This window comes from Rhincodon typus, chromosome 22, assembly GCF_021869965.1.
Source record: "Rhincodon typus isolate 14 chromosome 22, sRhiTyp1.1, whole genome shotgun sequence".
NCBI classification, from domain to species: Eukaryota; Metazoa; Chordata; class Chondrichthyes; order Orectolobiformes; family Rhincodontidae; genus Rhincodon; species Rhincodon typus.
In genome coordinates, this window is record NC_063353.1 from 11,590,281 (window position 1) to 11,606,010 (window position 15,730).

At 38.9% G+C, this 15,730-nt stretch overlaps 1 protein-coding gene across 1 annotated transcript in view; it reads right to left on the reverse strand.

Moving 5' to 3' along the window:
* Positions 1-535: 535 nt before the first annotated feature.
* LOC109927981 (caldesmon, smooth muscle) overlaps positions 536-15,730 on the reverse strand; it is a 50,163-nt gene continuing 34,968 nt past the window's right edge. The window contains exons 8-10 of the mRNA XM_048610568.1: positions 12,067-12,156; positions 7,246-7,306; positions 536-1,977 (exon numbers count right to left, since the gene is read on the reverse strand). Coding sequence (XP_048466525.1) covers positions 1,949-1,977; positions 7,246-7,306; positions 12,067-12,156 — 180 coding nt within the window. The 3' untranslated portion in view covers positions 536-1,948. The remainder of the gene's footprint in view (positions 1,978-7,245; positions 7,307-12,066; positions 12,157-15,730) is intronic.

Sequence of the window (15,730 nt, forward strand, 5' to 3'; positions counted from 1 at the left end):
CACTTTAGCCTCACCAGCCCTCCCCTGTATAATGCCTAAATGAATCTTCGTTGTATACATTCCCCTTGCTAATGGGAAGGTGCATTTCCCTGCTTTGTGAAGCATGACCATCTCCACAGCAAATATGTTCATAAAGCACCTGCAAGAGATGTGCTAATCTGATACACAATATGTGAGTTTTATACTTTTATCCACAGCTGACACACAACAATGCTGTTTGAAACTAGGGTACTGTCAGGCAATCTGGGATCCCTTCCAAGTTAGTAGTTAATTATTTCTGGTGATACCTCAATTTCCCTATAAAGGGAAAGCTGGCTAGCACAAGCAGGACACCAGATGAGATAAACTCCCATCTTTTCCAAACATCTCAACAGCAGGTGACTCCTGAATGAAGACCAGCTTTTTGATCAGCTACTGGTTCCTCATTCTAGAGTGGCAGTCAATAAGCCTATTCTGAACCCCACCAAATATATAATATGAAAGTGGTTTTAATTCATTTAACATTTATCAGTTTTCAATAAACAAACACAGCCAGTTTATAGAAATAATCTGTTTATTGTGAATTGCCATGTTCATAATACATTGTTTTAAACATTGTAATGGAAAATGCAGTTGCCTCAAACTCTAACTATTTGTGGTGTTCACAAAATGGCAGAAAGCAGGCAATTTAAGATAAAAGTTGCATAGTTTTATTTCCAGACAATAACTGAGTGCATTTGCATTTCATGTTATATGTAAACTGAAAAGAAGTACAAAATGGTTAATGTTTTGTAGCAAAGCTGTTGTAGCACATCTTTGGGTCGATTTCTCCACCTTTATTTAACTTCACGCAGAGATGACTAACATACACAAGAAGTGATAAAAAGCCTCTTTTCCTATTCAGACTCAAAATTAAACTATGTTGAAGAAACATCTATTAAAACTTTCAATTTCCTTCAACAAATCAGGACTTTGAATTCTTGTGTATTCGCCATGTATGCAGGTTAAGATATGAATAAAAGTGTGATACATCTAAAGGTATGTGGTACAGCTCCTGTGACATGCATAGTGGAAGTTCAGTGTTTCAGAGAACTCATAACCCCTTTTAAAACTCCTAATACTACATCTATTCATTGTCCTATTTCATCGCAGACACACACATCAACACATACACTCATTCGGTCACTCGTTAAAATATATTGAGTTTTTTTTTAATATAATTTTGAGGCAGATTCAGTTTTTTTTTGTCTCTTGAGTACTCACTTTGAACATCTAAGGCCAGTTATGTTGGAAATAACTTTTGTGAGAAGTGTGAATTTTTCTTTAAAAAAAAAACTGTGCTGTAGGCTGCTATCTGGTTTATTACTGAATAAATGATCCAGCATTTCAAGCTAGTTAAAAGCATTCTATCTTTAATTAAACTACAAAGCTAGAAAATGTGAATGTTATTTGTGATAAACCACTATTGCTCCATTTTCTCCATTCAGAACAAAATGAAACAATCAATAATCAGTACCAATATTACAAATCAAATCTTAAACCCATTTAAACATATTTAACAAAAATGTAAAAAACGTGTCATCAGGCAGAACATTTTAAAGTGAGTAGAAAGTCTAATTCAAAATCTCATTGGTTTTAATCATTTAATTTATCAATGAATTCATGATCAGAATGTTCCATTTTCTAGATTTAATTTTATTCTAAAGTAGATGTTGTATCAATATTCTAAATCTTCAAATTTCACAGCACATTTCTCTTTCAAAATAAGGGTTTCAATGATCTGTACAAAGGTGTTATACCTGTGAAGATCAATTGCTAATGTGTGGATTTGTAATACAGTGCTAATACACATGGCTTTGACTGGGATAATGTGAACCAATTCCTTAATAAAATAATATATAAATATTTTAAAAAAAAAGCTCATCTAGGCATCTCAGAACCAGTTGGACAGAATTCTGTGCTGATTTCTTTAGGGTTCATTTTCATAATGTGCCATCCCTGGTGAAGAAAGGAAGATAAATCAAATGTAGTTGTGTGGAGACATTGAACAAACAAAATAACATTACAACTTTGATTTGTGCAGAAAATTACAGCGCACATGAAATACAACTGATTTAGAACAAAATATGCCCCCTATTTGAGAGATGTCATTTTAAATTGACATATTATTCACTGAATGTGTAAAGAATGAGAAGTATCATAATGATTTTCATGTTTTTGCCATTAAGTATGAATCAAAATTATTGTTGCATGAGGCTAGGCAAATCCATGGTTGATAAGTGGAACATAATTATAGCACCTCCACCCCCGCCACCAAAAGCTCCCACCGTATTCATATAGTTACCATCGAGACACAAATATTAGGCCAATTTAAAAAGAAGGGCAAATTTCTTTATATCCTTTTAAAGCAATTTAATCTGGAACCGATTCCCTGAAGACTCTCAGACCAATTCCATAATGGTAGTAGGAAGGACACACAGACATAAATTAATGTACGGACATCAGAATTGAAAGCTTATAAATTGGTTGTTCAATATGAATCCAAGACAGGAGCATTGACTAATCAGCATTTGGAGACAATGCACACTGCATAAGAAGTAAAGCAAGGATGCTAGAAGCACAAATTCTGCTTTAAGAGAATAATGATCTAGATATGTTTCCAAACAGCGGAAGGGGAGCGAAGGCATTGTGGCTACATTTGCAGATGACACAAAGATAAATAGGAACGTTATGTTGAGAAGAACAATTAAGGAGAATGCAGATGCAAATAGATAGGCAGGTGGAGATAGTGTGTAAAAATGTGAAATATCACTTTGGCAGGATAAATATAAAATATAGACTATTGATTAAATGGAGAATAATTGCAGAATTTTTGGCTACAAATTGATCTGAGTGTTCTATCGTATGAGTCACAAAAATTTAGCATGAAGATACACAAGTAATTAAGGAGGCTAATAGAATGCTATCCTCTATTGGAACAGGAAATTGAACATTAACGCAAGGACATTGTGCTTCAGTTACTCAGGACTTTTGCAAAACCACCACGGTGGCTATTCGGCCCATCATGCCTGCACTGTTCTATTCTCGAGTGCCAATCTCCTGATTTCTCCCCATTTCCTTGCACACTATTTCTATCCAAGTAACCATCCAATGCCCCTCTTGGATGCCTCAATTGGAACTGCCTCCACATTTCAAGGCAGTGCATTCCACACCTTAACTACTGGCTGTGTGAAAAAAGAATTCTCTCACATTATCTTTGTTTCCTTTGCACTTTTCTTTCAATCTATGATCTTGTGTTCTTGTTTCTTCTACAAGCTCCTCCCTATTTATACCATTCATTTTTATCATGATTTTGAAAATCTCTATCAAATCTCCCCTCAGCCTTCTTCTCTCCTAGGAGAACAGTCACAACTTCTTCAATCCATCCTCATCACTGAAGTTTCTTGATCCTGTATAGTCTTGACTTCTTGGGAAAAGCATGTTTCCTCTTGTGGGTCGGTCCACAACTTGTGAACACTGTCCTAAAATTAGGGATCACCATTTTAGAACAGGAGTTGAGGAGATTTTTTTCTCTCTCAGAAGATTGACAGACTTTGCAACTCTGCCTCAGAAGGTAGTGGAGAAAGGGTCATTGAATATTTCCAAGGCAGGAGCAGGAGAGGGTCATGAGCTGGTCTCTGACTGCTACACATTTTCTTACTCTTGGCCACAGCACTTTCACAGTTTTTATGAATCCCTGGAAAGTCCCTGCTGACCTACAGAGGACTGTGTCCAAGTTTGAGAATACACAGAAGTCTTGCATTCTTTGTTGTTCATTAATTCTAACCAAATCATTTCTAAGAGGTAGAGAGATTCTTAAACAAAAACAGAAATTGCTGGAGAAACTCAGCAGGTCTGGCAATATCTGTGGAGAGCAAAAGGGTCAATGTTTCAAGTCCAGTGATTCTTCTTGACTCTAACTTTTGGAATTTCTGAAGCAGGGTTGCTGGATTCAAAATGTTATTACAAATGCTGCTGAGTTTCTCCAGCAATTTCTGTTTTTTGTTTCAGATCTTCAGCATCTGCAGTTCTTTGTTTTATTGCAAAGAGATTTTTGTTTGGCAGTGGAAATCGAAGGTTATTCAGAGCAGGTGGGAATATGGAGCTCAAAACACAAACTGTTCAGCCATTATGTCACTGAATGGTGAAGCAGGTTCAAAAGATCAAAACGCTCACTACAGCTTCTAGTGCGTTCGTTCAAAAATTGGGCAGGATTTGGCCTTAAATATTGCTGTCCTTTCGATGTTTAAATACTGCGAACAATGGAAAGGGAGCAGCAGTATTGAGAAAAAGAGTAATGACAGTAGTACAATTAAAAGATTTCAGTAAGAGGAAAAACATTTTGAGAGTTGGGACGTAGGAAAATAGAGTCATAGCCACAATCAGAATTGCCATGATGTGGCTATAACTCCATTAGATGAATGCTGGGGCAGGCTTGATTGGCTAAATGGCCTACTTTTTCTTAAATGATCTTAAGCATTTTAAAAGCAATCCTTAAAATGAAAAAGCTCTGAGAAGGACTAGTTTAGAAAGTTCTTGATTATAGTGTGGGCTGGGGACACGTATAAATATCCATATCGGGTAAGCATGTAGTAAAGACGATATGGTTATAATGGGAACGTTTAATATTCGTGTGGTCGGGAATGAAAGGAATAATACAGGTAAAGTTAATGAACTGCTCGAATGGATTCAGGATAGTTTCCGGTGCAATATATATAGGAACTAATCAAGGAACAGACCTGCCTAGATTTAGTGATGAGAATGGAGCCAGGGTTAAATCATAGAATCCCTACCGTGTGGGAGCAGGCCATTCAGCCCATTGAGTCCACACCGACCCTCTGAAGAGCATCCCACCCAGATCCCCACCCCCTAACCTAAACCCTGCATTTCCTGCCCTAGACCCTATGGGTAATTTAGCATGGCCAACCCACCTAACCTGCACATCTTTGGACTGTGGGAGGAAACTGGAGCACCCAGAGGAAACCCACGCAGACATGGGGAAAACATGCAAACTCCACACAGACAGTTGCCTAAGGCTGGAATCGAACCCAGGTCCTCGGCACTGTGATTCCAAAACCACCTACTAGCCATGTAAACCAATCATTACCCATCTTGAAGGTACTGACTGTATTGTGATTAAGTTTCTTATTCAATTTAAGAGGAACAAACCAAAACCAGGTATGTAAATTTAAGTAAATATCTAAAAAATGAGAAATAAATTATTGTGGCTGAATTGTTAATGGATACATGTACACACAAATATATTTGACATTTTCAGGACAGACCGGATACATTAACTTTGTTTTTCCATGATGCTTCAACACCTATGTTATATGACAATATGAAACAGGAGTAGGCTGTTCAGCCCCTCGAGCCTTCTCCACAATTCAATAGGATCATGGCTGATCCAACAGTCCTTGCTTCCACTTTCCTGCCCTTTCCCAAACCCTTAATTCTCTGACTGATTAAGAATCTATCTATTTCAGTCTTAAATATACACAAGGGCTCTGCCCCTACAGCTCTCTATGGTAAGGAGATCCAAAGACTCACACCCCTCAGAGAAGAAATTCCTCCTCATCTCAGTTTTAAATTGCCACCCCTTCATTCTGAGATCATGTCATCTGGTCTTAGACTCTCCCATGAGGAGGAACATCCTCTCAACATTCACCCTGTCAAGCCTCTTAAGAATCCTGTATGTCTCAAAGAGATCACTTCCCATTCTTCTAAACTCCAGTGAGTAGAATCCAAACCTGCTTATTCTTTGCTCATAAGACAATTCCTTCATACCAGGGATCATCGTAGTGAACACTCTCTGAACTGTCTCCAATGAACTGACATCTTTCCTTTGATAAGGGGACCAAAACTGCTCACAGTACTCCAGATGTGGTTCACCAAGCACCTTGTACAGTTCCAATACAACTCCAACCCCCTGAAATAAGGGCCAACATTCCATTAGCTTTCCTGATCGCCTTCTGCACTCTGTGTGCTAGTTTTCTGTGTTCTGTGCACAGGTACCCCCAGGTCGCTGCGTGTTGCAGCTTTCTGTGGTTTTTGTCCTTTTAAATAATACTGTTTTTTTGTCCTCCTTTCCAAAATAAACTTCACATTTTTGCACAATTTGCCCACTTAGTTAACCTATCAATATGTCTGTTAACTATTCGTATCCCTCTCACAACCTAAGTACTTCCACCATTTTCTGGCTAGATGGGATAACCCATCACTTTTGTGTGTGGTGCTTGAAATTTAAATAAAAATTGAATCAATGATAAAAAGCCTTGGCTCTATGACTGCTTAAAAACTGTTAATGTCTATCATCTTCCATTTTGGATTAAATGGTACCTACTCTGAAACATTAACTTGGTTTCTCTGTATTTAGACTCTGTCTGAACTGCTGAGTGCTTACAGTTTATGTGGTTTTATTAGTAAATTTGTGGTTGACCTTGGCCTGTAGGGACTTGGTTTTAATAGAATGAAACTCACATTGATATCAAGGTTGTTACCTTCATAGTTTTCTATTGAGTAGATCCTCAATATGTGCCATACTCTACCTCCCTGCTACAAATCAGCCTTGTCAAACAATCATGTGCCTGGTAAGTTGTTAATTTTACTTATAATGTACAACAGCCAGGAATAATACCCAGCTGTTGTGAGGTAAAATGATCTGTCTCCTGTTTCTCCTTGGTTTCTTTTGTGAGGTATTTTTAAAACCTGCTGTAGCTAATGAGTGATTAATGGTCAATTCTAACATGCTCTTCATTTCAACAGCACACAGACTGATGTGTGATACAACAAACATGATTCAGATTCCGATGCTCATTTAAATTTAGACAATACAATGCAAACTAGCCACCTAACATTTTGCAGCATTCTCCGAATAGAATAAACCCATGATTTATCACTGATTTTGTAAATATAGCGATTTGTAATTGAACAAGGACCCAAAAGATGAACTGACACATGGCTAGCCATTTATCACAGTGACATCTCTCTAGCTACCCCATGAAGAGTGCGTACAGTTTGTTCTGAACGCTGTCACCTATTTAGTTTATGATTTTACTGTCTTTCTGCTGACGCACATTGAAGATACAATTAAAAAAAACTAATGTTCAGCTGTTAGTATTCATAATAAAGCTGTGCGTGCAGCTTGAAATAGTGTTGTAAACAAGTCCAGGATCACCTGGCCATATTGTTAATGTTCCATATGAAGTGCTTCTGCAAGTCACTCACCATTAGTGTAACTGCGGTGATCCCCAGCTGAGCCTGACTTGTACTTACTTCCAGCTGTAATCTAGGCATAACAAAGAAAATATGGTCATCATTTTTCTAGTGCTTGAATTGTATTGTTTTGAGCCCGTATCCTTCTCCCAGGCAGTACTCCCAGTTGGTTAAATGGTTAAATTTTTTCCTTCAGTTTGCCCATCAAATTTCTGCAGACATCTATGAATGATTTGTGCCCAATTACAGAAAGTAAGCCATTACTCATACCCAAGTTAAATGTTAACCAAGAGTTTCAAAAATAGAGACACATTCCCCTAAAGGCTGACCACACAAGAACAGTCTTGGGTCTTTGGGAAGCAGTATTTGACACCAAGCAGTCCTCTTTGGGAAAACCTAAGCTTAACCCTAAAGAGCAGGGGACTAAGAATAGGCTGTCTTGCTTTCTCCTAGCTGGGAGACCTGCAAGATCACCATCTTAGTGGTGACAGAAAGAAAAGAAACATTAACTTTTGAAACTTGGCAAGTTAGACCACTCATGATCAATCTCAACCATCTGGAAAGAAATCATTAGGAGGCCTCAGTGAATTTGCCTTGCTGCAGAGAAGCAGCCAGTGAGACAAGCAAGGGGATAAACTTCCTAATGAGAAGGAATGGCTGACAGAAACTCTCATGCTCACGGACTCCATTTTTCCAGCAGGAATGCAATCTTGGTTGCACTGCCAAACCTCCTCAACTGTGTAAATGAAAGACTCACGACATTTACCTACAGCTCAGCTATGGCCAATAGGATTTTGTCATTAGCTTTGAGGCAGATGAGAAAACAAAATTGTGTGGAGGCATCCTAGATCAAATGACTGGCACCTCCTGGGTCATGTCATTTTTTTTTGGATGAATGATCTAAGTGTCATCTGTATCACTTGATCCATGCAGGAGATTGATGTCTACTAGATAGGTCAAAGACTTGTTTCAATTAGTGATAAACTAGCGCCATGACAACATAAGGTCCAAAAATCCAAGAGAGAAAAAAACAATGTCTCAGCCTCAAAACAGCCTGACTGAGGAGAGGAATTCCAGATGCAGCTCAGGGTCATCATGAGATGTGGGAACAGTAATAGGCCATTCAGCCCATTGATTCTGCTCCATCATTCAATTAGCTAATGGCTGATCTGATAATCCTCAACTTCTGATAACTGCTCAACACTTGAAATGTTGCCCAACCAAACCTCATATCAACTTACACACTAACCAGGCAAATATTGCACTTCTCACATTTGTTGAAGGAGAGATTCTCAGATATATTGAACGCTTGGCATTTCTTGATACACAGCAGCTCTCTCAAAAGACCACCATTGACAAAGAAGACTCAACACTGGGCAGCTGTGATAGCTCAGCCTTCTAGACATAAGAGTGACAAGTGTTTGACAACAAAAACCTCTACAAGTGAACACCGTCTTAATGAACAAAGCCATTGTCATCAGCACATTCCTGATCTACAGTGGGACCCACTCTGTGAATCAGAAACATACAACAGCACTTGAGCAATTCCATCAAAAATGTCTCTGCTGCATCATCCAGATTCAGTTTGAGAACACTTGATCAAATGTTAGCATCTGTCTTAAAGCCAGCTCTACAAGCATTTAGGCAGAAATCAGCTTCGATTTACCAGAAACTGTGTTGAGCTGGCCAAAAACCACCTCCCTGCTGGATCCTATTTTCTCAACTCTCAGGTGGTCAATGTTCCATAGGACATCAAAGAAAACACTTCAAAGACACTCTGAAGTTTCCCATGAAACATGGCAGCATTGACATTAAAGACTGGGAGGGGTTTGCTACCAGTTGTTCAAAATAACAACAACTTGTCCACCAAGCTGTATCACACCGAGTCCCAAAGTTTTAATGGGGCAGAGTGGTGGCAAAGGCTATAAGACAAAGAAACAAATCCTTCAGTCCAGATTGCACATCCTGCTCCACGTGCCTGAAGATGTGTGGGTTGAGAATCAACCCATTCAGTTAGTTGAAGAACCACTGCAGAAACTTGTGGCTGTATGTAGTGGTCATCCTGGAATCAAGGGACAGCTGATGGCCATATCAAAACCTTACTGTTCTCTTCCCAAAGGTACTCTTAACTAAACTACAATGTCTCACCCTTTCCAAAACACCAAGATAGCTTATCCTCATCAGCACCAGTAACAAGATATTGGCAGGGTAGAAGCCTTTATTGCAAAATCGGGCATAAGATGTTCCATTTCCTAAATATTTTTATTCATTATGGGAACTCATGCAAGTTTTACAGGGTAGGAGGTGGTACATTTATCATAAAGTAATCTGTCTTTGGCCAAGGTATCGGATCCATCAGCTGTCAATGATGATTCCCAAGATATTGATGGTGGGGAGTCGTAAAGCTGGTGATGCTGTTAAAGATCAGTAGAAAGGGGGAGGGAGTGGAGTGAGTTACTCAACATTTTCTACATGGAATCGGCACTTGATTGCATAAATGTTATCCTTCACCTATCAGCCTAGGTCCCATCAGAAGTTGTTACAGGCTGTCTACCAATCAAAAGGTACAATGAATGGAGTTAGATACCGGGGAATCAGTGACTGGCCCTGCTCACACTTCGTGACAAAAGTATTTAATCTAGCTGACATAGTGGTGGAAACTGACCCATTGAATATGTATAAGACTGAGGTTAAACAAGGAGGTGAAGTAATATTGGGATAGGCAGGCACCCCAGATTATTGACTGCCAGAACAGGCCCAAGGGACTAGTTTGCCCATTCCTGCTCCTCATTTATTGTTATTATTACTGTCTTGTAGCTTTCTTTAAAGTAATGACTTTCTAGACAACTACAGAAGATTTTCTAGTCAGGTTTTTAGTGCCAATTTTACAGCTTCTGGTGGTTATTCTTTCTCCCCAGGTATTAACACAATGAGCTACTGCTTCATATGATATCCATCGCATTACTAACCCCGACCCCCACCCAAAAATATTTCTCAACTTTCTACCCACACCACTCTATCACCTTCCCCCAACAAAAACTTTGCTTCCAGTTTCTGCCCATTCATTAATTTTACTATCTCCTTTGCTGCCAAATATTTGTCTCAGAATTCATCTTCCTTTTTCCAATGTTGTTGCGGATTCACATCATTTATTGTATTTTACCCCTCTTTACTTTGCTTAATTTTCCCTGTTCCCACCCTCCTTAATTTCTAACAATTTCTCCCTTTCTCTACCAACTACTGCCGGTGAGCTCATACATTCCACCTTCCCATCTAATTGCCTCTTTGACCTATATTCTACTCATCCCTATAGCAACCATTTCCTACTTTACTCCCTTTGCCAAGCCAACCTATATTAATTCTTGTGACCTTCCTTTCTCAAATCATTTTGTCTTACTTTTCCTATTCAAACCTTTCCCCCACTTCTCTCCTTTACCATCAATTCTCCCCCCCACCCCGTCCTAGTCAATTGCATCCTCCTCCTCATTCCTTGTAATGATTTTAAACCAATGAAAGCCACCATACTCCCTATTATTTGCCCCTCCCCACGAAGAAACACCACTGACAGGAGAAGCTGAACTCAGCTATGAACACACACTACTTAATGGCTGAGACTCCTGTAGATGGGAGATATCCTGGTAACACAATGGTACAAAGTGTGATAGTAATGGGCTATTTGTGTTGGGAATAGACTCACAGATGAAGTCCATTGTGTACACTACAAGTAAGCAACTAAGGGTGTGTGGGGAAGGAGGGATCCTCATTACATAGTATTTGCTGGGATAAAACAAACACCCCACTGACTGATCCTTCCTTTGTGAGGTTGGTAGTTAGGCACACAGTTGATGCAGTAGTTAACACAGCCTTATAGAGCATCAAAACATTGCATACATGCGCCATGGTAGACATCCATTCTGTTGGCTTTCTTTTCTCACTAACGTTCTGGGCAGAGGTTTAATTTCAATTCTTGTGTGGAACATAGGCATCACTGGCAAATGTCTGCATTTATTGCCCATCCTTTAGTTGCACTTGAACAGATTGGCTCACTAGATCGGTTCAGAGGGTAGTTAAGAGTTGACCACGTTGCTATGAGTCTGTAGTCACATGTAGACCAGCCCAAGTAAGGAGGTCTGATTCATTGCTGGAGCCACAGCAGAGGGAAGCCTGCAGAATAAGGCATCTTCTGGTTGCTCACATATGTACTTATGAGCTGGATCAGAGTACTGAAGGCCAGGAGAGGAAAACATTCCTGGGTTAGAGTCCCAGGTGCTGAAACCCAGCCTTAGAAAACAGGGTAGAAAGTAGAGCAGTTTAACCCTTTGAAAGAATTGTGATCACCTTGACCTATAATACATTGCACTTAGTGAAACAGCAGTTCAGTGGATACACACAATGTATTGCATGATTGGCTGCTTTCAAACAAGCAACACTCACCAATACAGAGTGGCTAAGTTCAAGGAACAATCAAAGTTGAAATTTCAGTTCAGCTCCATTCAATGAGACTGTGGTGCTCTGCAGCAACCTCAGTTTTAGCAAATAGAAATTTTAGATTTTGAAGATACCACTTTGATACCAATTTCACTCTTTAGTAACCAGTTTTCCTCTCATCAGTCTTAGGCACAAACCACCGATCAGAATTTTACAATTTTTTGATAAGTTACAGGAACAGCATCAACAAATTTCAGCATAATATTTGGATATCAACTAATAACATTTAAATAGCTCCCGGGTGAACAGTTTTGTACAGTCAAACCGGGGATGTAACAGTTTACATCGAAATTTAATGGAGAAATGTGTATGAATCTAGAGAGATGTCTCCTATCCAATGATGACCTTAGATGGGGTGGCTGCTTTTCCATTGGAAGAATCAGTCTTATTCTCCCACAAGTTCCGTTTGCTTGATACGTCTCCCGGCTTCACATCCTAGAACAAAAAGTACAAATAAATTGTAAGGCATTTTCACAAGAAAACTGTAGATTAATCAAAATAATGCATGAACCAAAATACAGTACACTCTTTCAGTATTTGGTGATAGTGACAAGCATTCAGTGTAGGCTATAATTTTGCCTTTGGTGCACATGTAAAGCAAGAGAACAGAAAACAAAACAAAGTGTGCTTCTATTAACCAGGCATCGCTTATGTTTTTAAATTCAAATTATTAACTTTAGTAAATAAAAATCAATTGAAAAGTGTATTAAAACAAACAGTTATTAACATTTCACGGTGATAGTGATACCTAATGGGCAACTTAGTTAGATATCACTGTCTTTCAAAATTGATCTTCTATAATTCTTCTTGAACATATCAGGCACATACATTAAGAGGACAGCAAATGATGTTATGTTGCAGTATCAAAACAGTTTATTCTCCTTAATGCTGCTTTAGATTTAATAATACATCAACAGTAAATCAGTTCAGAGAGCTTAAAATCTACTGTTGTGGATCACTAATTTTTTATGTCTAAATCAGAGGAGAATAAAAACTGCTCCATACTCAGGCAGCAAGTCAAAAATCAATCCCAATGCTTCTTTTAATAAAATATACTAGTTAAAACAGCAGACAGCAGATTATGATTTGCAACAGAATATTTATGAAGACAAGAGAAGTGGTCTTTACCTGAAGCAGCATCAAAGAACAGAAGTAATTGGAGAAAGGTAGAAAGCTTTTAGAAAGATATATACAAACTTACATGAAGAGTGTGGATTGTTTTAATGACTATATTGATAGATCAGAGATTTTAAATTTGGCTTTGAAGTAAAATGAGAATTCACCGCACAATTCCACACTTACATTGCTCTTTATCCCATATTTGCCTTCAGGCTAGACTTGCAAAGTATGACAACTATGGCTCAGTTGGTAGCTTTCTTGTCACTGAATCAGAAGGTTGTGCATTCGAGACCAATGCCAAGACTTGGGCACAAAATCAAAGCTGGTACTCCCAATGCACTACAGAGGGGTAGCTGCATTAACATTTTATGGATGAGATGTTTATGCTGAGGCTTCAATTACCCCCTCACATGGGATGGAAAAAACCCGTGGTAATATTTTAGAGAAGAACAAAGCAATTATCCTGGTGTCCTGACCAATATTTATCCCTCAATTAACATCATATCAACATCACATCACTAAAACAGATTAACTGGTCATCCACATATTGCTGTTTGTGGGAACTGGCTGTATACGAACTGTGACTACACTATAAAGTGCTTTGCAGTATCTGATAGTTGTGAAATATTCTGGATAAATTCATGTTTTTCTTTCTAAGTGTTTTACTGTATGATTTCCAGTGCACCAAAGTAGATACTTACTGCCAAACCCATACAAAAGGGCAACACTAACTTCTGGAAACTATTCAACAATCGCTTTGTACCTAATTCCAGAAGAGAATTATCTGTACTCTACGATTGTTATGTTTTTGATTAAAAGGAAACCCTTTTTATATTAAAAAAGGATCAGAACTGGGTGAGATAATAAACCAGCAACATGGTTCATTCATCTTAGTTGAATTTAACATTTACTGACTTGGTAGGAACGATTTATAGAAAGATGATTGAAATTGGTTGCCTTGAAATTTCTTGATGGCATTGTAGGATTGTTCTCCCCCCTGCATCCTCTAAGATCATCTGTAGAATGTTCTCCAGCTCAACCCTCAGCTTCAGTTTTCAGATCTGCACAGTTTATCTTTTTTGAGCTGTATACTTAAAATCCTGGCTGAGATGACCTACACCCTCTGGTATGGCTTGGCTGGTGAATTTTGCTAATAGTAGCTGAACCGACTTTGAATGTTATTCATTGAGACGTTACTATTCCACCAATTGTTCCATGCAACATTGAAACACCACTCACCTTGGTGCATTGTTTAGCAAGGAAGATTTGGAGAGATGAATCAAATTGTTTCTTGTTTCTCTATTAGTGTAAAGAGAAAACATTGAACAATATTTCACAGAATAGAATAGAATCCCTACAGTGTGGAAACAGGCCCTTTGGCCCAACAAGCCCACACTGACCCTCAGAGAATCCCACCCAGACCTGTCCCCCTATAACCCATCTAATCTACACATCCCTGAACATTATGGGGCAATTTAGCATGGCCAATCCACCTAGCCTGCACGTCTCTGGACTGTGGGAGGAAACCAGAGCACCCGGAGGAAAACCACGCAGACATGGGGAGAATGTGCAAACTCCACACAGACAGTCGCCCAAGGGTGGAATTGAACCCGGATCCCCGGCGCTGTGAGGCAGCAGTGCTAACCACTGAGCCACCATGCCACCCCAATCCCCATTCTTTGAAATTTTGGATGTTAATTTAAAGTACTTTCCCCAACCTACAGATGTAAAGATTCTCAGTACTTTGCAATTTTTTAACATCAGGTAAGTGATCCAAGCGGGAAATTTTCAACAAAGGTACAACTACTAGTGTATTTCACCCCAGGCCAATTGATACAACTATAACAGAGGAGGTTTAATCTTCATTCTGGCACCAATTGTTACAGAGGAATATTGTGGTGGAGGAATATTGCGATGGAGGCATTAACAGCATCTCGCTATTGTGAAGGATTAATGTTGGGTGTATCCATTTTTCTTGCGAAGAAATAAAATCACAGATCAATAAAACTGTAACCTTAGATTAAGTATATATATAAAAAAAAAAGACAGGTTTACCTGATTATTCACAATAGTCCCTGACCACCTGGAAGTAGAAGAAAGAAAGAAGGAGAAGCTATCCCAACCCGATAGAAAGGAACGAAGATATGAAGAAAGGAAGTGGGAGAACCAACTGGTCAAGAGAACAGGAGAGGTCAAAGGTTATTAACTTCACACAAGCTGTTTGTGTCTTAAACAAGCATAACACAGCTGTCGGTAAGTACAGAGATTTGTAAGATATAGACATTCGAAGCAAGGAAACAAGTTTCATTTTATGAAGTTGGCCATGAGTAATGTGTTAAGTTTCTTGCAGAATCCAATTCAGATTCTCTGGAGGTAGGCTGCTTCCCTCTTGTGGAAGATACTATAAACACTTCTGGAATTACACAGACAGTGCAGTTGTTTTTTCTCATGTTTGTTGTTTCACTATTGCTTATAGTCGTGAAAAAGAATTCAAACTAAACCGTGTTTTTAGCAAGAGTATACCCTTTAGAGCTGTCACATCTCTCCTCCTCCACCAATGCGAACCCTCCAGATGGACAGACACATTTTGCTAATAACCCATTGGTGCCTTTGATTGGTCATACAGTCATTCAGCATAGAAACATGTCCATGCTGACCAGTTTTCCCAAACTAAACTAGGCCCATTTGCCTGTGTTTGGCCCATATCACTCTAAACCTTTCACAGAGTCAGAGTTGTACAGCATGAAAGCAGACCCTGTGGTCCAACTTGTTCATGCTGACCAGATGTCCTAAATTAATCTATTCCCATTTTAAAGGGATATGCCTTTAAAACTTTCTTATTCATGTACCCATCCAGATGCCTTTCAATTGTACCTGCTTTCACCACCAC